The 23,271-nt window shown below is 37.0% G+C and overlaps 2 protein-coding genes across 6 annotated transcripts in view; one reads left to right on the top strand and one right to left on the bottom strand.

Moving 5' to 3' along the window:
* RABL3 (RAB, member of RAS oncogene family like 3) overlaps positions 1-14,552 on the bottom strand; it is a 48,540-nt gene extending 33,988 nt beyond the window's left edge. For all 3 annotated transcript variants that reach the window (XM_036243744.1, XM_036243747.1, XM_036243745.1), the window contains exons 1-2: positions 14,485-14,552; positions 9,658-9,749 (exon numbers count right to left, since the gene is read on the bottom strand). In XM_036243744.1, coding sequence (XP_036099637.1) covers positions 9,658-9,749; positions 14,485-14,530 — 138 coding nt within the window. In that variant the 5' untranslated portion in view covers positions 14,531-14,552. The remainder of the gene's footprint in view (positions 1-9,657; positions 9,750-14,484) is intronic.
* Positions 14,553-14,711: 159 nt separating this feature from the next.
* Positions 14,712-23,271, top strand: part of GTF2E1 (general transcription factor IIE subunit 1) — a 42,469-nt gene continuing 33,909 nt past the window's right edge. For all 3 annotated transcript variants that reach the window (XR_004956846.1, XR_004956845.1, XM_036243691.1), the window contains exons 1-2: positions 14,712-14,816; positions 20,238-20,715. Coding sequence is in view for 1 of the 3 variants with exons in the window: in XM_036243691.1 (XP_036099584.1) it covers positions 20,268-20,715 (448 nt within the window). In the remaining 2 variants the exon portion in view is untranslated. The remainder of the gene's footprint in view (positions 14,817-20,237; positions 20,716-23,271) is intronic.

Below are 23,271 nucleotides of genomic sequence, written 5' to 3'. Positions count from 1 at the left end.
TATAACCTTGATAAACACATATGCACCCAATATAGGAGCACCAAAATATATTTAAAATCTTCTGGAAGACTTTAAAGGAGAAATGGCAGCAATGCAATCATAGCAGGGGACTTCAACATCCAGCTAACACCACTGGATAGATCCTCTAAACAAAAAATTAGCAAGGAAACAGAGACTCTAAATGAAGCTCTAGACCAAATGTATTTAAAAGATACCTACAGAGAATTACACCCCAAAACTACAGAATTCATATTCTTCTCAAGTGCACATGGGACAGTCTCAAAGACAGACCACATGTTAGGACACAAACTAAGTCTCTACAAGTTCAAGAAGATTAAAATCATGTCAAGCATCTTCTCAGATCACAATAACATGAAACTAGAAATCAATTGCAATAAGAACATGCAAAGACATTTGAACACATGGAGGCTAAATATCATGTTATTAAACAATAACTGGGTTACCGAGGAGATCAAGTAAGAAATTAAAAACTTCCTGGAAACTAATGAAAATGAACACACAACAACACAAAATCTATGGGATGCAGCGAAAGCAGTTTGAGAGGGAAGTTCATAGCACTACAGGCCTACCTCAAGAAACAAGAAAAATTTCTACTAGACTATCTAACCTAACAACTTAAAGAACTAGAAAGCAAACAAACAAACACAAAAAACCCCAGAGTAAGTAGAAGGAAGGAAATAGTAAAGATCAGAGCAGAAATAAATGACATAGAGACCCCCCCCCCAAAAAAAAAACAAAAACAAAAACAAAAAAAAACAATTCAAAGGATCAAGGAAACACAGAACTGGTTTTTGGAAAAGATAAACAAGATTGATGGACCCTTAGCTAGACTCACCAAGAAACAAAGAGAGAGAACCCAAATACACAAAATCAGAAATGAAAGAGGAGAAATAATAACTGACACCACAGAAATACAGAAGATCCTTAACAACTACTATGAACAATTACATGGCAACAAATTTGACTATCTAAGCCAAATGGACAAATTTCTAGAAACTCATAGTCTCCCAAAATTGGACTGGGAAGAGATAGAAAACTTGAACAGAACAATAACAACAGAAGAAATTGAAGATGTAATCAAGTGTCTCCCAGCAAACAAAAGCCCAGGCCCAGACGGCTTCACAGGGGAATTTTACCAAACATTCAAAGAATAACTAACACCCATTCTCCTCAAACTATTTCAAAAAATTCAAGAAGAAGGAAGACTTCCAAACTTGTTTTATGAGGCCAGCATAATTCTAATCCCAAAACCAGAAAAAGTCATTACAAAGAAAGAAAACTGCAGGCCAATATCCCTGATGAACATACATGCCAAAATCCTGAACAAAATACTAGCAAATCGGATCCAGCAATACACCAAAAAAATTATTCACCATGACCAAGTGGGATTTATCCCAGGGATGCAAGGCTGGTACAATATATGCAAATCAATAAACGTGATACACCATATAAATAAAATGAAGAATAAAAACTCCATAACCATATCAATAGATGCCTAAAAGCCTTCAACAAAATCCAGCATCCATTTCTGATAAAAACACCCAGCAGTGTGGAAATAGAGGGATCATATCTTAACATAATAAAGGCCATATATAAAAGACCTACAATCAACATCATATTCAATGGGCAAAAATTAAAAGCATTTCTCTTAAGAACAGAAACAAGACAAGGATGCCCACTTTCGCCACTCTTATTTAACATAGCACTGGAAGTCTTAGCCACAGCAATCAGACAGGAAGAAAAAATAAAAGGGATCCAAATTGGAAAGAAGGAAGTGAAACTGTCATTATTTGCAGATGACATGATAATATACGTAGAAAACCCCAAAGACTCCATCAAAAATTAACTAGACTCAATAAATGAATGTGGCAAAGTAGCAAGATACAAAATTAACGTCAGGGAATCAATAGCATTCTTATACACCAATGATGAACTCACAGAAAGAGAAACTAAGAAAACAATCCCATTTACTATTGCGGCAAGAAAACTAAGATACCTAAGAAAAAACTTAACCACAGAAATAAAGGACCTATTCAAAGAAAACTACAGGTCATTGAAAAAAAGAAATAGAGGAAGATATAAAAAACTGGAAGCACATACCTTGTTCATGGATTGGAAGAATTAACATCATTAAAATGTCCATAGTACCCAAAGCAATCTATAGATTCAATGCAATCCCCATCAAAATACCAACGACATACTTCACAGAACTAGAACAAATACTTCAAAAGTTCATATGGAACCAAAACAGACTTGGAATAACCACAGCAATCTTGAAAAAGAGGAACAAAGTGGGAGGGATCATATTACCAGATTTCAGGTTATACTACAAAGCCACTATAATCAAAACAGCCTGGTACTGGCACAAGAACAGGTATATAGACCAGTGAAACAGAACCGAGAACCCAGAAATGGACCCACGACAATATGCTCAATTGATATTTAATAAAGGTGGCAAGAGCATACAGTGGAGTAAAGACAGCCTCTTTAATAAATGGTGTTGGGAAAACTGGACAGTTACATGCAAAAAATTAAACTAGACCATCAACTTACACCATACACAAGAATAAACTCAAAATGGATAAAAGACTTATATGTGACTCATGAATCCATAAAAATCCTAGAAGAAACGGTAGGCAACAAAATTTCAGATATCATACGCAGCAGAATTTTCACTGATACATCACCTAAGGCAACAGAAACAAAGGAGAAAATGAACACATGGGACTACATCAAACTTAAAAGCTTCTGCACAGCGAAAGATACAATCATCAAAATGGAAAGGCAACCCACTGTATGGGAGAACATCATTGCCAATGATATATCAGAAAAGGGGTTAATTTCCAGTATAATATAGAGTGCTCATACAACTCCACAAAAGGAAGACAAAGAACCCAATTAAAAAATGGACAGAGGAACTAAATAGACACCTCTCCAAACAGGACATACAAATGGCTAAGAGACATGTGAAAAGATTCAACATCACCAACATCAGAGAGATGCAAATTTTCACACCTGTCAGAATGGCCGCCATCAATGAATCATCAAACAACAAGTGTTGGTGAGGGTGTGTAGAAAAGGGGACTCTAGTACACTGCTGGTGGGAATGCAGACTGGTGCATCCACTATGGAAAACAATATGGTGTTACCACAGAAAGTTAAAAATTGAAGTGCCATTTGACCCAGTGATTCCACTTCTAGGAATATTACCCTAAGAAGCCTGAAACACCAATCAGAAGGAATATATGTACCCCCATGTTTGTAGCAGCATTATTTACAATAGCTAAGATCTGGAAACAGCCCAAGTGTCCATCAGTAGACGAATGGATAAAACATCTGTGGTACATATACACAATGGAGTACTATGCAGCTGTAAGAAAGAAAGATCTTTTATCCTTTGAGATGACATGGAGGGACCTGGAAAGTATCATCCTAAGCGAAACAAGCCAAACAGAGAAAGACAAGTATCATATGATCTCACTTATTTGTGGAATATAATGAACATAACAATCTGAGGAATGGGGTAGTCCCAGAGACGTGGAAGTGGGGTGCAGATTGACAATCCCCAGAAGTGGGGGTGGTTGGGGAGGGATAAACCACAGAACTTATATGCATGTGTGCATGAACAATGGACATGGACAACGGCGTTGAGGACTGGGCGGGGTGGGAAGAAGAGGGGGGGAATCAGTGGTGGAAAAAGGAGAAACATCTGTAACAAAAATAAATTAATTAAAAACAAACAAACAAACAAACAAAAAACCCTGTATTATTTAGAGGCTTTGTACCATCCACCTGTATTATCTTCCCTCTCCCCTTACCTTATTAATACCTACTAGCTTTCTATCAGTAGCAGATTCATAATCGTACCAATCTGGGGCAAGTCTTCTCATTAACCACTTCCATATACCCTTGGAAGACTGATTCTACGACCTAACCCTTGTTCCTTAAAACATTATTCATCTATACCAGAATCATCTCAGGTGTTTCTCAAAATGCAGATTCTTGGGTATCATGCATAACTCTGAACCAGAATATCTGGGGGAAAAGTATAAGAATCAAATTAAAAGACCAAGACTATCAGACTAGTTATCAAAACAAAATCTGAGTACCCCTATGTTCATAGCAGCACTATTTATAATAGCTAAGATCTGGAAACAGCCCAAGTGTCCATCAGTAGACAAATGGATAAAAAAGTTGTGATACATATACACAATGGAGTACTATGCAGCTGTAAGAAAGAAAGATCTCTTATCCTTTGAGACGACATGGAGGGACCTGGAGAGTATTATCCTAAGCGAAACAAGCCAAACAGAGAAAGACAAATATCACATGATCTCACTTATTTTGGAATATAATGAACATAACAGTCTGAGGAACAGGGTAGAACCAGAGACGTGGAAGTAGGGTATAGACTGACAACCCTCAGAAGAGGGGGTGTAGGGCAGGGAGGGAAGAGATAAACCACAGAACTTATATGCATAACTGATGGACACAGACAACAAAGTTGGGGATGGGGTGGGGGGGATGGGAAGGAGCCTGTCAATGGGGAAAAAAGAAGAAACATCTGTAACAAAAATAAATTTATAAAAATAAATAAATAAATAAAAGGATTAAAATTCTGACATATGCTAAAATGTCGATAAATCTTAAGGAGATTATGCTAAGTTTATTAAATAAGCCAGTCACAAAAAAGACAAACACTGTATGGTTCCACCTATCTGAGGTACCTAGATCAAGTCAAATTTGTAGGGACAGAATGCTGAATATAGTGGTTTCGAGCCAGAAGTAAATGGAGACTTGTTTAATGAATGGGTTTTAGTTTTGAAAGACAAAAAGAGTTTTGGAGAATAGCTGCATAACAATGTGAATATACTTAACAATACTGAACTGTACACTTAAAAATGGTTATGTTTATAAATTTTGTTATGTCTTTTACCACAATTAAAAACAAAAAAACAAAACATAATTTGACTATATCCTACTTACAAGAGACACATATATTTATATGTATTTGTTGTTGCAAATGGCTGAATAATATTCCATTTTGTGTGTATATATAATTGTCTTTATTTATCTGTTGATGTACACTTAGATCTTAAAAGTTCTTATCACTGAAAAAAATTATAACTGTGAGGTGATAGATGTTAATTAAATTTATTGTAGAAATCATTTTGTAATATATACACATATCAAATTATTATGTTGTACACTTTAATACAAAGTTATATGCCAATTATATCTCAATAAAACTAGAAAAATAAATAAGTTGGTTTAGCTATTTTATTATCAGACAAGATAGACTTCAAGGCACAACCCATTATCAGATTTGGAGAGAGACATGCCACAATGATAAAATGTTAAATCCTTCAGGAAGTTTTAACAATCTTAAATTAGTATACATCTAGTAATATAATCTCAAAATATATATGAGAAAAGTTAACATAATTAAAATGAGAAATATACAAATTGACACTAATAGTTGGAGATTATAATACTCATTCCTTAGTAAGTAATGAAACAAGCAGACAAAAAATCAGATGTGAACAAAATAATTAACAAACTTGACCAACCTGGCATATCTGAAAACTGCACCCAACAACTACAGAATCTGTACTCTTTTCAAGTGCACGTGAAATATTTATTAAAATGGATCATATAATGGGACATCAAACAAATCTCCCCAAATTTCAAAGGGTGAAATAATATAGTGTGTTCTGAAGACAATGAAAATAACCTAAAGAGCAATAATTAAAAGATAAACATTCTCAAATGTTTGAAAATTAGGTGGCATATTTCTAAACAACCCAGGAGTCAAAGAAGAAATCACAGTGGAAATTAGACAACATTTTGAACTGAATGATAATGAACAAGAGGTATAGCTAAAGCTGTGCCTAGTTAAAAATTTAGAGCCTTAAAGTTCTAAAAGGAAGGCTGAAAAACCAATGAAACAAGGACCCATTTCAAGAAGTTAGAAAAAAGACAGCAGCCCTGGCTGGTTTGGCTCAGCGGTTAAAGCGTCGGCACACAGACCGGAGAGTGCCAGGTTCGGTTTCCGCTGGGGGAATGTGCCTCGGTTGCAGTTTGTCCCCGGCCCTGGTTGGGGTCATGTGTCTGGCAACCACTCAATGTGTCTCTTTCACATTGATGTTTCTCTCTCTCTTCCTCCCTCTCTCCCTCCTGCTCTAACTGAAGATGAATATAAAAATGTCCTCGGGTGAGGATAAAAAAGGAAGGAAGGAAGGAAGGAAGGAAGGAAGGAAGGAAGGAAGGGAGGGAGGGAGGGAGGGAGGGAGGGAGGGAGGAGACAGCAAATTAAACCCCCAAAGGTATGAACATATTAAAGGGTAGAAATTAATGAAATAAAAAACAAATATATAATAAAGAAAAACAACAAGGTCAAAAACTGGTCCTTGATAGACCTCTGGCAAAACAGAAAAAGCCACAAATTACCCATACCAAAAATGAAAAGAATAATATTACTAAAGATCCTACCTACATTGAAAGACAATAAAAGATATAAAAACAAACTTTTGACAGCTTTTGTGAAATGGACAAATTTTTTCAAAAACATGTTACCAAAACTGACACAAGAACATAGTCATTTTCATATTTTCTTTAATGTCATTTAAAAACTTCCCACGAAGAAAACTTTAGGCCCAGATGGTTTCACCTGTGAATTCTTTCACATATGTAGGAAAGAAATAACATAAATCTTACATAAATTTTTCCAGAGAATAGATACATAAATAACAGTTCCAAACTCATTTTATGAGGCTCATAACCCTGATACCAAAACTCCAAAAGCTAAGGAAAATAACATATTTCTGATGAATTTAGATGCAAAATTAATCTAGTGCTATATGAAAAGACTAATACATCAAGACCAAGTTGGATTTATTCTAAGAATACAAAATTGGTTTAACATTTAAAAATCAATCAACATAATTTACCACAGTAAAAAAATTAAGCTGAACTATTATGATTATCATGAAAAAGCAACTGATAAAAAAACAACCCCAGTTCATTATACAAATTCTCATCAAAACAGGAACAGAAGGGGATGTCTATAATCTGATAAAGCATATCTACAAAAAAATCCTACAACAAACACCAGATGTAAGGGTACACTGAAAATTTCCTGAGACTGGGAATGAGACAAGGATACCCACTGTCACTTCTATTCAACATTGTACCAGAGATTTAGCCAATTCAATAAGAAGTGGAGGGGAGGGGGGACCAAAAGGTAAATTACATGAGCAGACTGAGCTCTGGGTGGGGTTAAGAAAGGCAGGACAGGGATAAAGGGGTGGGGGGACAGAAAACTGAACTAAAGTTCAATTTTCAATTGTAAAGCACTATAATAACTTCGCTTCTTAAACTTCTGTGATCCTCCCTACAAACTTGTAGGCTAGATAAAGCAGGTATTATTTACTTCAACTTTGCAAATAAATTAAGACTCAGAGAAGTAAACTGATTAGTCTAAGGTCACTATTTAAGGAGCAAAAGGCAATATGAAGACTGACCCAGGAAGTGAGAGATTAATTCTAAGTTTTTATCCCTCCAGTATGCTATCTCACAGGAAGGGAGCTAGAAAAGTGCAAAGGATAATTTTGTCCAGAACTTGCTACTGAGTTTTCCAATCCTAAATAAAGCTGTGATTGAACTCTTTATCTAGAATTTGTTTTTCTTTCATATCTAAGAATTTGGGAACATGGTAGGCTGAAATGGCAGAGAGGTACCCTCTGACTTTGCATGCATGGAAATGTCATAAAATATTAAAAAATAAATAAAGAGGACAAACTCAAAAGAAAGGAAAATCCCCAGATGCTAGAAATGAAAGAACTTAAAATCAGAGTGAGAAGTAGGAACTGACCTAGATTCAGATATAGCTTCAGGGTCTGGTCCCTGGAGTTTTAGTATCCATCCAGGAATAGAGATTTGTTTTCCAGCTTTTAAGGCAAGAGTATATGTGGGTGAGTGACAAAGACCAGGCTGTAGTTCTCTTCATGAAATCTAGGCCCTTGATGAGTTGCCTAGTCAGTGAAAGATATTAGGAAAAACTCTATCCACTGCCTCAGGAAAACATAAAAAATTTTCTATCAGGGATCTCACGTACCAGTGGTAGAGAGTGAATAAAAAGGTCCCAAGAAATGGAAACCATAGGCCCATGCTATAACCGAACATGAGGGGAATTTACATTATTTAGATGGCATGGAAACTCCTAGCTGGAAAATTACAAGGACCACTAAAATCCCTAGGGCTCTACCAGCAACAGAAATGAAAAGGCACTAACTTCTTTCACAACACAGCATACAGGACTTCCACAAGGAACAGGAAAAAAATCTTGCTGAAGATGTGATCATCTTAAAAAATTACAAACCATACAAAAAGACACATTTTCATGAAGTAGAGTTAACATATATAGCAAGTAGGATATCTACCACCCACCCAGAAAAAAATAGAACATTCCAAAAGAAACCATAAAACAGTATGTTTAAAATGATTAAAATAAAAAAGTAAAACCATAATAAAAGATTAGGATATTCTGAAAAACTTTGATATTTGCAAAAGAGCCAAAAAAGAACATCTAAAAACTGCAGTTACTAAAATGAAAAACTGAGTGGATATATTAAAAGCAGATTAGACATAGTTGAAAAGATTCTTAGTTAACTTGAAGATAGATAGGAATACATCATCCAGAATGAACTGACAGGAAACAAAGAATAGAAAACGTGAAAGTGCAATTAAAAGATATAGAGGACAAACATCTAATAGAAGTTCAAAGGGAGAGGATTGGAGGAATGAAGGAAGACAAACAATGGCTAAAACTTTTGAAAAAATGAAGACTGCCACGAGAAGCACAACTCCTGAATAGAATGACTAATAACTAATCCACACCTAAACATAGGTTAGCAAATTACATATCAAAGATTTCTGATGAAGATTTTTAATCAGCAGCAAAACAAGTCGCAGACTGTGGTACAATAGCTTCAGAGTACTAAAGGAAAATAACTGTCCGTCTAGCTAATTACCATCTCTTCTCTAGTTCTTAACTCAATGGAGAGAGGTATGCCAGCAGAAGAAACACTTGGACCAGAGTAGTTGGAATTAGCAAATACCAATAATACCTGGGAAGACACTTAATTCAGTGTATACCGCACCTGTGTTTCCTAAATGTGAGGTAGAACAGACAACCTCCACATAAGGCTCCAGAAACTTTTGTCTTTGCGCTATTTCTAGCCAAAAGTTGGATTTTTCAGTGACAAATGCTTAGGCAGAATTATTTATGGAGCATGTAAAGTTAACTCTACATATACAGCATAATAATTAAAACTGAAGTCTCTAGAATCAGACTAATGGGGATCAAATCGTGACTCTGCTTATTAAACAATGAGTGAATTTGATCAAGTTACTTTACTTATTTATGCAGCAGTTTCTACAGCTATATCTCACAGTTTAAAAACAAATTAAATAAGCAAAGACATGTAAAGCATTTGGCATAGTATCTAGCACAGAGTAGATGCTCAATACAGCTCAGTTATTACCATTACTTAGTTTTGACCACAGTACTGTAATTTGATTACACAGTTTGAACAAGTTACTTTTAATATGACTACTAAAATATAGGAAACATACTCTGACATCTACTGAGCAGCCCACAGTCCATGATGGATTTCCCAGCACTTGATTTTGGCACAGAAGATGAACTAGTGAAGATTTCCCAACACCTGTAAAAGATACAAGAACTCTAGTCATATGAGACATGCTGAAATCTATGATGGTAAAAGTATAACTAAGAATATGCAGTGATAATGGTTTGTCAAGAATGGCTGTTTAAAGGGTGTTCACACCAAATGTTTAATACTCTATTAATAGATTATCAAGAAAAGTGTTCTCTAAAATTTCACATTAGGGAGGGCTTGTTAAAACACAGAATGCTGGTTCCTGCCCCCAGTTTCCTATTCATCAGGTCTGTTGTGGAGCTCAAAGATTTTGCACTTCTAACAAACTCCCTGGTGATGCTGATGCTACTGGTCCAGAAGCCTCACTTTGAGAACGTCCATTCTAGGGCAATTGCATATGGACTGATTCTTTCCTTTCGAATGATTTCATCTATTCAGCCTTTCTTAGGATTTAGAATATTAACAGATCTTGGAGGTAATCCTCTATCCTGATCACCAATGGAGAGGCCCCTTCCGTAGCACTGTTAGATGGTCTTCCAGATTGTGCTTGAACACTGTCATTGGGAGGGACTCACCATTATACAACTCCTTATTTAGACACTCCAGTTCTCTCATACAGTGATTTATGAAAGGCAGCCAACCACTTGGCCCAGCTTTACCCTTTAGAAAAAGAGAGCAACTCTACTCCCTCTTCTACATCACGGCCCTTTACCCTAAGGCAGCACTTTATTTTCCTTTAGCTCTCCTGGGTTCTGGCAATCTGTTTGAAGGGGAAAGAAAATGAGTTCTCCCTATACATCAATGGAGACACTCATTCAATTAATAGCATGTTGATGCCATTATGACAAGCATAGTTGGTGAATCTTTACGCATCATTTGTTGCATCAAAAATTTACACCATGTCTTTGTGTGTATAAAATTATCATTTTTTTATTATATTAAGTTGTATTTACAGACAATTAAAAAGTATTTTTAAAAAAGAAAAAAGAAGCCCAGTAGGTGTGGCTCAGGAGTTGAGCATTGATTCATGCATTAAGAGGTCACTGGTTCATTTCCCGGTCAGGGCACATCCCCAGGCTGTGGGTCAAATCCCAGTGGGGGGCATGCAGGAGGTGGCCAATTAATGTTCTCTCTAATCAATGTTTCTATCTCTCTCTCCCTCTCCCTTCTTCTCTCTCTAAAATCAATAAAGAAAAAAAAATTAAAAAAAAAAAAAAATCACCTGAAGAGCACTATTGTCAACATGTAGATTTAATTCTATAAATAAAGTTTTTCTATAAGCAGATGATTATTGTGAATATATACATGGTATACTCAAAAACAATAAATCATAAGCCTTTGTTTACAGATCTGGTTATGTCTGGAATATATTACTCTTCTCCCCAAACCCCACTCTCCATTGGCCTGGTGAATTAATCTGTCAAGACTCAGCATCAACATTCTAGTTATTGTCCTTTCTTCTTCTTTTTTTATTTTTTATCCTCACCCGAGGCCATTTTTGCATTTATTCTCAGATAGAGCTGGAGGGAGAGAGGGAGGAAGAGAGAAAGAGAGAAATATTGATGTTAGAGAGAAACATCGAGTGGCTGCCACCCACATGACCCCAACCGGAGCTGGGGACAAACTGCAACCTACATACATGCCCTTAGCGGGAACCGAACCCAGGCCTCTCTGGTCCATGGGTGGAAGCTCTAACCATTGAGCCAAACTGGCCAGGGCTAGTTATTGTCCTTTCTGACTCCACACAGGTAAACTAAGCACATTATGCACCATCATCTGGGTCTCTACTGTACCCTGTACATTTTTCTATAGAACACTTAAAACTCATTATTACACTTATTTGTTTATAGGTTTTATGTTTAATTTTAATTTCTTTAAGGACTGGGACTGAGCTTTACTCATTTTTCAAAAAAAATCTCCAATACTCAGAATAGGTTCTTAATTAGTATTTATTTAGTGACCAAAATTTTCCATGTTATTATAGAATCTTCTAAACATATTTAATATCTCCATTGTAGTTCAGAACATTGACATAACAATTTACTTAACCATTCCCTCATTAGATGTTTTAAAATTTTCACTATGCTAAGAAAAAAATTCTATTTAAACTTCTGTTTAAAATTAAGATTATTTCCTTAGTATAACTTTCCAGAAGTGGAGTTAATATGTAAAAGAAAATAAACATTTAAAGTTCTTGATTTATATTGACAACTTTCATCTGGTTACTCTGCCACCAGCCATATACATAAACCTGCAAGTCTTGGGGCACCTCAACAATGTTATGTAGTTGCCCAGTGCTATCAGTTTTCATGACTGCTTCACAGATTAGTCGTCTCATGGAATTGAATCAAACATTTTCCCAGGTTTCCCTTTTATTATTTTTCTTTTGCATAGACATTTAAGATTTTTGTTGCTCAAACTTAGCTTTTGTCTTCATGTTTACTGCATCTATGATTTGGGGGGCATACTGTTGATTTTGGTGTTAGCATATTAGTTTTTTTATGTTGGAGGCATATATTGAGGCATTTAGTTAGCATTTGATGCAAGGCGTGAGCTTCTAATTAAGCTTAACTCTATTAGAGTAACCATTTTTATGTAGTAACACATATAGCTCTCCATGAATTAAGTTTGGGTGATAAGAGTTAGCTAACACTGGATGAACTCTAAACAGTAAGAAAAATTGAAGTACCAGAAATAATGGCTAACTATTCATTTCTTTAAGAATTTTGGGAAGTTCTGATTCTGTTTTTACTGTTAGAACTAAATTAGATTAAAAATTCATTGATTTGCTAGGGGATAAAAGGCCCAATATAATTAAATAAATACCAGCTACAAATCGTAGTTGTTGGTAATGTATTAAGCTCATCCACTATCTCTGAAAGAACAAAGAGAAGTCAGTGTATGCATGTTAATGAGACTTTCAGAATTCCTTACTAAATTATCAAATATCTCTATGGGACACAAAACAAATCTCTAAATCCCAAGTCATTTCTTTATGTATTTGTGAAATACTCCAAATTTCATGAGGGAAATACACCTTTATTCAAAAGTAAACTTTGAAGTTTGAATACAAAGACAGATGAAGTGTAATAAGTGCATTCCAACCTTTCTGATAGCAAATCACTGTTAAAAGGGAACTGATAAGGCAGTAACTGACTTTGTACATACAGGCTAACATCAATGTGTAACAAGATCAGTCACTTTCATGGTGGTCATGACTGTCTTCTGTTTTACAACTAAATTACAAGGAACAAACAAACAAACAAAATGCTTACTAATTGCCTGATCACTTTTCCACATTTAATGCAGCAGCCAATTCAACCCTGTTATGTAATGCATTGACTCCACAAATATAACTCCAGAACCTAATACAGTACCTGCTCTGTAGTACATACTTAAGTGTATTTTGGGGAAAAAATTCGACAACTTCCAACAATATCTAATATCAAAGGGATTGTCAGATGTAATAGAAAAGGGAATTATGAGAGAGAGACACCCACTTCAAATATCATGAAACTGTGTTAGCTCTATATTCCAGTTCTAAACCCTACTTGGTGATACTCTTGCCAAATCCCTTTAGACCACCATTACTTTATTTGTAAAACTGAGTGATTTTATTAAATAAACTTTATCACCACTTCAAGCTAAAGAACTGGAGTTGACATACATGTATTATGTTCATAGAATTTCATAATGCAACACACTTAAGGGAATTTTAAATAATGTTCTCTGTAAAATATTTTATAATGTAAATAATCTTCAAGCCAGGTGAAAAGGTTTTCAACCTCCTCCTTTCCCCAGCAATGTTATTTAGTTCTGTTATTCAGGATAGTTTTCAAGGTTTTGAGGGGATGTCCTCCACCTCCAAGCATCTGGCACAATGTCTCTGCTCAGAACACCCACTCAAAGGTCAACTCCAGGAAAGCACAACTATGAAATGCAAGGTTAGCATTTATTCCAAGTTCATAAAGAGCATAGGAGGGGAGGTATGGTGAGAGGGAGGATAGTGAGGTGGGAGGGGGAAATGCAGACTCCAATTCTAGTTCTCAAATGTCCAAGGTGACAAAAGAATTTTAACACTAGGATTAAACTGGGCTCAACATTAAGTCCTAGTTACTTCATAATATGGCCCTTATCATAATTTCTCTATTTCTTACAATCTAGCACGTAATAGGTTTTCAATTAAGATAAAACAGAAGAAGCCAAGCCCAGTTGAGAGTAAAAGAGGACTATCATCCAATATTTCATTTCATAATATAGCTTTGTGTTTAAGTATCTGGACTCTGGGATCAAACCGGTTCTGTCAGTTAGAGCTCTCTGCCACACTCATCTGGAAAATGGAGTAATAGGGCTGATCTCCGGATTAAATGAGTTAATAGATGAAAAGCATTTTTCTTATTGCACATTTGACATCCTTAATAAACAAAATCTCTTGAAGGCATGGTCCTAACTTCTGTTTTCTTAGAACCGCGCGCAACAGACTATTCAATGTCTGTATATCTTTTAAAACAAAGGAATTGACAATACGTGCTAGGTTACAGTCATCTAGGAGACCGACGTGAAAAGCTGCGAAGGCGGAGAAGGGCCCGGACTCCGCGCCCCCCGGGACGAGAGGCCGCCGCTTCGTCAAAAGAGCAAAGTCCTCTGGGAAGTGTAGTCTTTAGGCCTTGAGCGGGATTTCAGCCCTGGACCGGAGCCAGTTAGGTGGCGGGGGAGGGAGTAGTAGTTATCGGATAATTCAAAAGTGTCGGGAGCCCAATAGGTGGGTTAAGCCGCTCACCTGAGTCTCCCAACACCAGTACCTTCACCCGATCCAGGGACGCCATCTTGACACTGCCTTTCTGTGGTAAACGCCTGTTCCGGATTGTAGGCCAATCAGAGCTGGACATGGAGGGCAGAGCCTTCAATTTCATTGGCCAATCAGAGCGTTACTACCATCATTGAAGGCTTCACTGTGCTGATTGGCCGACCTGGTTAAAAGTAGTAGGTGGTTTTCAAAGCAGGTCGCAGGAATAAGGCGTTTTCTTTGTCGCATGAGTGGCGAGGCTCGTTTAAGCCGGTAGTTGAGGCGCTGAGGGAAGCTGTAGCGCCAGTGTTGGAGGATTCGCTTTGGTAAACCTTGTTCCCTGTTCCTTGTTCTGGGTTCCCTGGCCCGGAGTCGCATTCCAGGGTTTCTCCTCCTTTCGTTCCTTTCTCCTTAGCCTCCCTCCTCCCCTTAACTACTCTCTTGACTGGTTCCTCCAAAGAACCATTGACCCCGGAGCGGCCCGTGTGCGACCTCGGGTAGGACCGGCTTGGCTCCACCGACTGTGACCCCTGGACTCAGCTGGCAGAATCCGAGGGGATTGGGGGTCTCGCAGTGTGGGGAGGAGTGAACATTACCGAACCGGGCTCGTGGAAGGCAGCTGGGTCCAGAGGTTTCGCGGTGGTATGCTGCTTTCTTATGTATGAAGGCGTGGAGAGTCATGAAGTATGGTAACTGAGAAAACGGCTGTTAAATGTATAAAGAACCAAATTCTTACGGGACTGGTGCAGTAATATACGGAAGTAATTTACTGGATTAATAAACTGGAACCCTACATCCTCTCCTTTCTCCGTTTATTTAATATCCTACAGTCAGCATAGTATTCTAAAATGGCAAACTTGATCCTGTTGCTTCCTGCTTAAAACCATTTTAAGTTTAAGAAGAGGGTTTCCAATAGCCTGTCTTTTTCTACTCTGGAAGCAGCAGTGGAGGAAGTAAACTGGGGGGAAGCTGGCGGGGTAGGCATGTTGGAAGAACACGTGCTTAGGGGATCTATTGAGAGTTTTATGGAAGTACTTGATTAGCTGTGCTGGATTCTGGAAAGTCAGTGGTCAGCACCATACCCTGTTCTCAGAGATAGAGATGGAGAAGTACAAGTCTATTCACTGCAACGAAGAAGGTTGGGAAAAAGTCATAGAAACTTGTGAAAGGGGATCATACTAGGCTATCAAGGGGACTCTGAGGAGGTCTCCCTGAGGAAATGTCACCTGAGATGTGAAGGGTGATTAGGAGAAGAGAGTTTGGGCAGAGAGAACAGCATGTGCAAAGGCCTGGAAGTGGGGAAGGCGTGTGTGGCTGATGAACTTGAGAGTGTGCTAGTGTGGCTGGAGATAAGACAGACAGGGACAGTGCAGAGCATTCATTCATTTCAACTTTGTTTCTCTAACTCTGTGTCTGGTGTGCAGTAGTTCTTCAATGTTTGTACAATTAGAATACATATTCGGAAACAAGATCTTTGGGGATCTGTGCTGGGTAGGGAGGTAGGTGAGACTGGGAGGGAATGGGGCAAAAAAGAAGAAAATAGGGAGAGGTCACATAAAATTTTCCAGAAACCAGGGAAGAGCTCTTGTTAAAAAGTATCAGCTGCTTTTCAGCTTATTTTTTCCATCTGGGAACCTGGAAAAACACTTTTCCTCAGATATTTCCGGTTTTCAAGAGGAACTGAAAGTTGAGATTTCTGTGAAGTCCCACTATTTTAAAATGTTGACAACTAAACTCAGAAAATTTGCATGATATTCTTTTGGTCAGACCTTGTGACAGATGCAGCCGGTTTGGGACCTCTGGCCTAAATAATTTAAGAGATCTAGAGATTGTGTAGGAACTTCAGCATATGTGGGGAAGTAGAAGTGATAGAGAAGAGAAAGCAGTGGTGAGGAAGGACAATTTTAGAATGTAGAAATTTTGAACAAGGTGGCATGACTTCTTTCCTGAGCTCCATTTTCATTCATTCAGCTACCTGCTGGACATCTTCACAGGACTATTCTGTAGTATTTCCTCAAAGACAAGCAACTAAAAGTGAATGCCTCATTTCTTCCAAATCTGTTTCTCTTCAGGTGTTAACCTATGTTTCATAGTAGTTCTTTTCCTGGTTACACTAGCTTAAAACAAATAGCTATATCTTAGTGTATTAATAACATTCTTTACTAATGGGGATAGTGTTTCAGTTTTACAAGATGAAAAGTTACAGAGATGGATGGGGTGAATAGTTGTACAACATTATCTATGTGTTTAATACCACTGAACTGTATACTTAGAAATGGTTAATTGGTAAATTTTGTTATGTGTATTATACCACAATAAAACATTTCAAAAAACCAAGTAACTATTTAAAAATTTCCTACTTTTTTATTCCGTTTCCAATATATTATTGGGTCCTTTTGATTTTGTTTCTGTAATAAGTTTCATCTTGTTCTCTTGCAAATTTTTGCTTGTTTTCTTAGTTCTGGTTTGATTACTATAGCTCCTAATACTTTCACAGTACATCCATCTTCAGTTACCTCAATACATTCCTCATATTGTAAGAGTCACTTTTCTAAATAGTAGTTCTTATTATGAATACTGATACTTAATGAAATACTTACATTCCTTAAAGACATGCCACGTCTGGCATGCCACCTCTTGGACATGCCACCTCTGAAAGCAGCATATTTTACGTGGATTATTTTATTTAATCTATATATCAACTATGAGGAAGGAACTGTTGATCACTTTTTATGCATGAGGAAACAGACTGAGACTTTTCAGGGCCACAGGCTAAGAAATGGTGGAACTAGGATTCAACACCCAAAACTATTGGACTGCAGAGTCTTCATATCACACCCTTGCTCAAATTTTTAGGACCCCCTAAGTTATTTCAGGCAATGGAAACAGGCAAAGTAAGTGGCACAGGGTCCTCCAAATGTGATGGGCATTGGTAGGATATGTAATAGCCAGTCACCAGATTTGTCTTGTGCAGTGGTCAGGGACTTTTTCTGTTTATTGAAGTCACATAAAGCACTTTTAAAATAAGATGATGCCTAATCTGACCCTCCCACACCAGCTGAAACAGAATCTCTGGGAATAGGGCCCACTTGGGTACTTGTAAATACTTTCTTGATGATTCTACTTTACAGCCAAGATTGTGAACCATTGGTTCCAAAATATGGAGTGTATTCAGTAGGAGATCAGAAGGGAATACAATAATAGGAAATAATATTGGACAATTATTGGAAAATAGGTTATTTTGACATTTGCCTGCCATTCTTTGGTCTGTTGGATGTTTCTGAAGCCATATTTTGTGTTTTGCCAATTGCTGAGCATGTAAAAAAAACAAAACTGGATTCAAGTACAATGTATCAACCAAATTGGAAAGGAGAACAAAATGTTTCTGATAGTGTGCTATGATACTATGGTGTTGAAACCAGGCACTTGCTGGGTACCCTTGAGCCTTGGGATAACAGGAAGGCTGTAAAACCACAGGTTTAAATCTAGGTGCTGTTTTGTTCTCTTATATAATTATGTGTGAGTGTTTACAATATGAAATACATATTTTATTATAAATAACTTATTTTTTCTTTGTTACGTGTAGGGCATTATATTCCCACCCCCACACCAAATATGTGTATAGGCTGGTTATTTAGGAATATCTATTTAGTATAGTACTGTGAATATAAAAATATTTCCTATGAAAAGAAATATTTAATCTGATAGGGTTGATATCCATTGATTTTAAATAAAAGGTTCAGTAGAAAACAGTGTTAATAACAGAATATGATTGCTTATTGAAATAATTCAATGGGATGTCTGTTAAAATTTTCCCTATATTATAGGGAATGTCATCTCACATAGTCTTTCCTGATAGCCTGACCATTTTTAGTTTGGGACATATTAAATTGATATGGAAGCTATTCTTTTTTTATTTTTTAAAAATGTATCTTTACTGATTTTTTTTTTTTTTCTTAAGGGAGAGGGAGAGAGAGAAACATCAATCCATTGCCTCCTGCACTTACACCAACTAGGAATTGAACCTGCAACCTGGGTATGTGCCCTGACTGGGAATTGAACTCTCGACCTTTCAATGCACAGGACAACACTCAAGCAACTGAACCACACCAGCCAGGGCAATATGGAAGCTATTCTTATTTTTTTTAATCCTCACCTGAGGACATTTTTCCATTTTTTTGTTCAGATAGATTGGGAGGGAGAGAGGAAGAGAAAGAGAACATCAATGTGAAAGGGACACATTGAGTGGCTGCCTCCCGCATGACCCAACCAGGACCGGGGACAAACTGCAACCGAGCTATGTGCCCTTAATGGGAACCGAACTGGGGTTTCTCTGGACCGCAGGCCGATGCTCTAACCACTGCGCCAAACCAGGGCAGCTATTCTTATTAATAAGTGCTTTCTAAGCACATTACTTACATTGTCATTTATTCTTCACTAAGCGCATTACTTTCTCGTTCACTACAAAAACCTCACTGAGATAGTTGATATTGTTATTTCTCAGAGTAAAGTATTGCTTGTGGTGGTTTAAGGGATTTGCTCAGTATCATACAGCTACTAAAACAGGGTGTCTAACTCTGAATTCCAAAGTCCATGCTTTTTAACAATCACATGAAAGTCTAGCCCTTGCCATTTGGGGCTTCTAAAAGTCAGCTCTATGGTTCATGACATAAGAATTGGGTACAATTGCTTTGTTCTGCAAGGGGTCCAGTATTTAAGGATATCTTGGGCTTTTTTTTTTTTTTTTTTAAGGACTGTATGGTATTTACTTAATTGGTCATCAGATTTAACTTGGCAAGGTTGGTAAAGCTGTCTGGCTCTAATTGTTAATTTCATTGATTTTGGTAAACACCCCATTTGGTGATTACTTATGTGTTTATTGGTTTGTTTGTGATTTTATTGTGAAAACATGACTATGTAAAACATTCTGGGATCTGTCTTGATAGAAAAAGTTTTTAAATTTTAATCCTCATCTGAGAGTATGTTTTTATAGATTTTAGAGAGAGAATAAGGGGGAGAGAGAGAGAAACATCTACATAAGAGAACATTAATCAGTTGCCTTCCATATGCGCCCAACTGGGGATTTACCAGGGAACGATGAACCTGCAACCTGGGTATGTGCCCTGCTTGGGAATCAAACCCATGACCCTTTGGTGCACAGGACAACACTCCAACCAAGTGAGCCACCAGCCAGGGCTATCTTGGTAGAAAAATTTCCCTCAAGAAATAAAGATACTCTAAGGATATGCTAACTGCTAGGTTTTAAAAACTGCAATATCTGATTGGCAAAAAATAAAATATATTTTTTGGTGTGCCATAGAATTTTAGTAGTTTGTGTGTGTAATGAGATGAAAAAGGTTGAAAATTGCTAATCTATAGCATTAAGGATAGTGAGACTTCATTGAGTTTTTTTGTGTTTCTCTTTCTGAAATAAAGTGGGCTTGATATGTATCATTGCTATAAGTAATTAGTTAATTTTTTGAATCAGGCACACTGTAGATCATGAAAATAACCATTTAAGAAATATGTCAAGCTTTTTAGCTGTAATCTTTTGTGTACTCTAGAGGAAAATCTTGTTCTCTGTTAATTCTTAGGCATTATAAGTCTTATAAAACAATGTTTTGATGAGTACCTTCATAACATTCCCAAGAGTAGTGATAGCTACCTAATGGGTTAATTATTCGAAATTTAAAATGATTACTATCCTTATTATACCTAGGTAATCTTCTCTTTTTTTCTGAATTTAGTACATTTAAAATTGAAGTTTGCTGCTAAAGATGGCAGACCCAGATGTCCTCACCGAGGTTCCCGCAGCATTGAAGAGGTTAGCCAAGTATGTGATCCGGGGTTTTTATGGCATTGAGCATGCTTTGGCCTTGGACATCTTGATCCGGAACCCTTGTGTGAAAGAGGAGGATATGTTGGAGCTGCTGAAGTTTGATCGGAAGCAACTTCGATCAGTTTTGAACAATTTAAAGGGAGACAAGTTCATCAAATGCAGAATGAGAGTAGAAACTGCTGCAGATGGGAAAACCACTCGCCACAACTACTACTTTATCAATTATCGTACTCTTGTTAATGTGGTAAAATATAAATTGGACCACATGAGAAGGAGGATTGAAACTGATGAGAGAGATTCCACCAACCGGGCTTCCTTCAAATGTCCTGTCTGTTTTAATACTTTTACCGATTTAGAAGCTAATCAGCTCTTTGATCCCAGGACAGGTGAGACTTTTCCAGTTTATGAACCTTTTAAGTAACTTAAAAAATATGTATCCTTTTTCTTCAATTGATTCATCTAATTTTTAAACCAATCATGTGTATCATTATAAAAGTGAATGGGTTGGTGTAAATCACTATAGTCTTTCTTAGTCTTGTTTGACTGTCATCCTACTTTTAGATGCTCTTGCAAAGACTTTGTCCTTCACAAGGGAGTATACTCTTCCACCCATGGCTTTCTGGCCTCTGTTCTCACCTTCACCCCGTATTTACAGCTACAGCCTAATCTGAAGGGTTGACTTCTCTATCACTTTGAGACTATTCTGACTTTACTTTTGACTATTTCATTCAACAAATATTTGAGCACCTACTTGTGCCAATCACACAATATAGTGTATATAAATGTTATGTTAATGGAAGTGTAAAGTGCTATCAGGAGTACTTAACTAGAGCATTTCATCTGGAAAAATCTCTGGAAGAGTTTAAGTAATAGCTGAGACCTAAAAGATAAGAGATAGCCGGGTGAAATAAGAGGGGCACCTTTTCAAAGTTAACAAGTAGGTGAATATTTAATCTCTTAGGCATTAGTTGGTGGAAGAAAATTGTCATCAAGATATAATTTCTTCATATAAATACTTTAGTTAAGGATCTCTTTATCAACCAGAATTTCACATTTTCAAAAAGTGCAGTATATCTAACATTAACATGAAAACTTTAGTGCTGGGTTGTATAGTTATTTTGTCTTGTCATTTGTAAACTGCTAAAGAGACTCTAGTTTTGCTAATTACTCAGTGGATCAATTTGGTCTTCTTTTCGAGAGATAAAAATCTATAGAAAGAGTCAGTGATCTTAAGTTAGATTGCTCATTTGTTATGGCTTAATTTAGGAGTATAGGTTACTTTTTAAAAAGTTCATAGGTATGCCTTTTAAAAAAATATCAAAAATGTAATTTAAACATGAAATTTCTATTTTTTATTTTTTTTCTTTATTGATTTTAGAGAGAGAGGAAGTGAGAAGGAGAGAGAGAGATAGAAACATCCATGAGAGAGAACATCGATTGGCCGCCTCCTGCATGTTCCTCATTGGGGATCAGGCCCACAACCTGGGCATGTGTCCTGACTGGAAATCGAACTGGTGACCTCTTGGTGCATGGGTCGATGCTCAACTACTGAGCGACACTGGCCGGACTACAAATGAAAAATTTTTATTGTAAAGAATTACGGATTTGTGTACATGTTTAAATTTTCTAATTTTTGTACGTTATGCATTGTACATTTTTAAAAAAAATTTTTCTTTATTGATTTTAGAGAGAAGGAGGTGAGAGGGAGAGAGAGATAGAAACATTGATGAGAGAGAACATTGACTGGCCACCTCCTGCATGCCCCCCACTGGGGATTTAGCCCACAACCTGGGCATATGCCCTGTCTGGGAATCGAACCGGCAACCTCTAGGTGCATGGGTCAATGCTCAACCACTGAGCTACACCAGCTGGGCACATTTAAAAAAAATTTAAAATGGGGAATAATCTCAATATCAATTAAAATTATTAACAAAAAGAGCTAGCCTATGACTTATTTTCCCCTTATTTATGTGAAGCAGGGGAGGGAAAGAAAAAAGAAAAAAGAAAAGAAAAGAAAAGAAAAGAAAAGAAAAGAAAAGAAAAGAAAAGAAAAGAAAAGAAAAGAGAGAAACATCTATTAGTTGCCTCCCATATACACCCTGACTGGCATCAAACCCACGTCCTAGGTATGTGCCCTGACCAGGATTTGAACCCATAACTTTTGGTGCAAGGGGCGACATGCCAACCAACTGAACCACTTGGCAAGGACTACTCTAACCAATTTCTTAAAGGAGCTCTGATTTTTGGTTTTGTGATTGTCTGCAGATATTGGTGTTGCAGTGGTCATCTTTATCACTCTTGACTGCAGTAGGTGTTATCTAGTCCCTCAGAGAGGGTAATATAAAGTAATGTGCTTCTGCTACATTTATTCATCATTTTATTCTCATTTAATTTCATGAAGCTTGCTAAAAGGAAGCTGCTCCACTACTTATATGTTAGTATTTAGGAGATTGACCCATGAAGCTCTTTGAATTTCACCTAAAGTTAGTGCCTTAATGAAACTGATTATAATCAACAGGTGGGTGGCCTGTGGAAGAGTTGGCCTAACATCCAAATATAGGCAAGGTTATTTGAATCAGGGGGTTGAGATAAGGTAGGGGGCATGAAAACATTTTATGAAAGAAAGCTAAAACTAAAACAGTTGTTTTCTTGCCAGTCTGAACAAAGACACTTTTTAATATGGAGGTTATGGTCCGAATGAAGGTGGAAAGAAAGTGTTAAAGGAAAGCAAGAATAAGTCATTTTACCTTGATATTGCTCAGGGGATAGTGCCCTGAAGAATGTACTTGACTTTTGATTAAAATTTGGCTTTCATATAGACTTTCCTTTAAAGAGAGAATGTGATGACATTAGAACCCAGGCTGCTTTTCACTTTTTTTGTTTTTCATTGTTAATAACTTGATACCCTCCTGTGATCTATATGTTCCCTTGAAACTTTGGTC

This window comes from Molossus molossus, unplaced genomic scaffold (assembly GCF_014108415.1).
Source record: "Molossus molossus isolate mMolMol1 unplaced genomic scaffold, mMolMol1.p scaffold_m16_p_5, whole genome shotgun sequence".
NCBI classification, from domain to species: domain Eukaryota; kingdom Metazoa; phylum Chordata; class Mammalia; order Chiroptera; family Molossidae; genus Molossus; species Molossus molossus.
Note: the sequence above shows the minus strand (reverse complement) of the source record. Positions and strands in the feature narration are given on the sequence as shown.